The 1,273-nt window shown below is 36.4% G+C and overlaps 1 protein-coding gene across 1 annotated transcript in view; it reads right to left on the bottom strand.

Annotated features, from left to right (window-relative positions):
- Nucleotides 1-1,273, bottom strand: part of Ntn4 (netrin 4) — a 113,713-nt gene that overhangs the window by 5,390 nt on the left and 107,050 nt on the right. Inside the window, exon 9 of the mRNA XM_004623799.2 lies at nucleotides 235-405. Coding sequence (XP_004623856.1) covers nucleotides 235-405 — 171 coding nt within the window. The remainder of the gene's footprint in view (nucleotides 1-234; nucleotides 406-1,273) is intronic.

The raw sequence follows: 1,273 nt of genomic DNA on the forward strand, positions 1-1,273 counted from the left end.
GATGGAAAGTATTATATTGCTAGATTTGAAATGTATTACCTTTGTAGAGTATGTGGAAGAACAATAATTTTTTGACATCAGTTCAAACAATTCCGTCTGGATTTTCTCCAGAATTCAGATGGTGAAAGGAAGTTACCTTTCTGGGTTTATTTAGGTTGTGGTTCTCATACTATACGACAACAGCGACTCAGCAGAGACAAGGTGGGTGCTAAGATAGGAAAGCGGAATGCTCACCAGGATTCAGGATCGGACAAGTGCAGCCTCTGTTTGTCCATGATTCCGGATATAATGTTCTCTTTCCACGTAAAATCTTTAATTTGGTAGATTTTAAGACTTTTTTAATCTTCACAATGACTTCAGCATGAGACCCTTTATCATGAGCCGATAAAATCTTTATTTTTAGCACTGTAACAACATAATTCCAAAAGTCAAAATACATAGATTTTCTTTTATCATCCAAACAACTCAAATATTCATTCCAGAATATATTGGAAAGGTGAATTGATGATGACCAGAATGTGAAACTTTGCTTTAAAATAATCATTAGAGACTGGGCATGGCGGTGCGCGCCTGTAATCCCAGCTCTTGGGAGGCTGTAAACAGGTGGATCACTATGAGTCCGATCTAGTAGTAGATTCTGAACACCCTGTAGACCTTTCCCTAAAATTAAAAAAGAATAAAATAAAATAATCATTAGGTTGGCCAGGGATATAATATAGCTCAGTGGCTCAGTGCCCGCCTGCTAAGTGTGAGGTTCTGAGTTCGATACCTGGTATCAAAAATCATTAGGCTCATTTATTTTTGTGCTGGCTTCTCCTCACTTGTCTATACAAAGTCTGTCATCTTTCTTGAACCATTTCAGCTTCTAGCTCTCATATCACTGTGCTAGGAGGTTATCAGCTACATACAATCTTAAATACAACCTGCAAATATAAACTTCAATATATTCAGCTATCAAATCTATTATATAGAAGTAGGAAGTATGATTTTTATCCTGGTTTTTATTTATATTTTGACTGTCTGATAATTTTACAATTGACTGTGTACAATGGTATGGCAGAAACCAAAATGTTACAGCTGGAAGATATTTTACAAATCCTAGTGAGATTATATAATGTGACCAATTACTGTTCTTCCCTTGTATCTAGAGTGTACAAATCAAGATGCCTGGGGTCAGGGAAGCTTTCCCTCTACCTCATGGTAGAACTCTAGGATCCTTTTTTTGGGTACCTAAATTGTACATATTTATGGAGTACCATGCAAGATTTCAGTA

This window comes from Octodon degus, unplaced genomic scaffold (genome assembly GCF_000260255.1).
Source record: "Octodon degus isolate 3935 unplaced genomic scaffold, OctDeg1.0 scaffold00004, whole genome shotgun sequence".
Taxonomy (NCBI): domain Eukaryota; kingdom Metazoa; phylum Chordata; class Mammalia; order Rodentia; family Octodontidae; genus Octodon; species Octodon degus.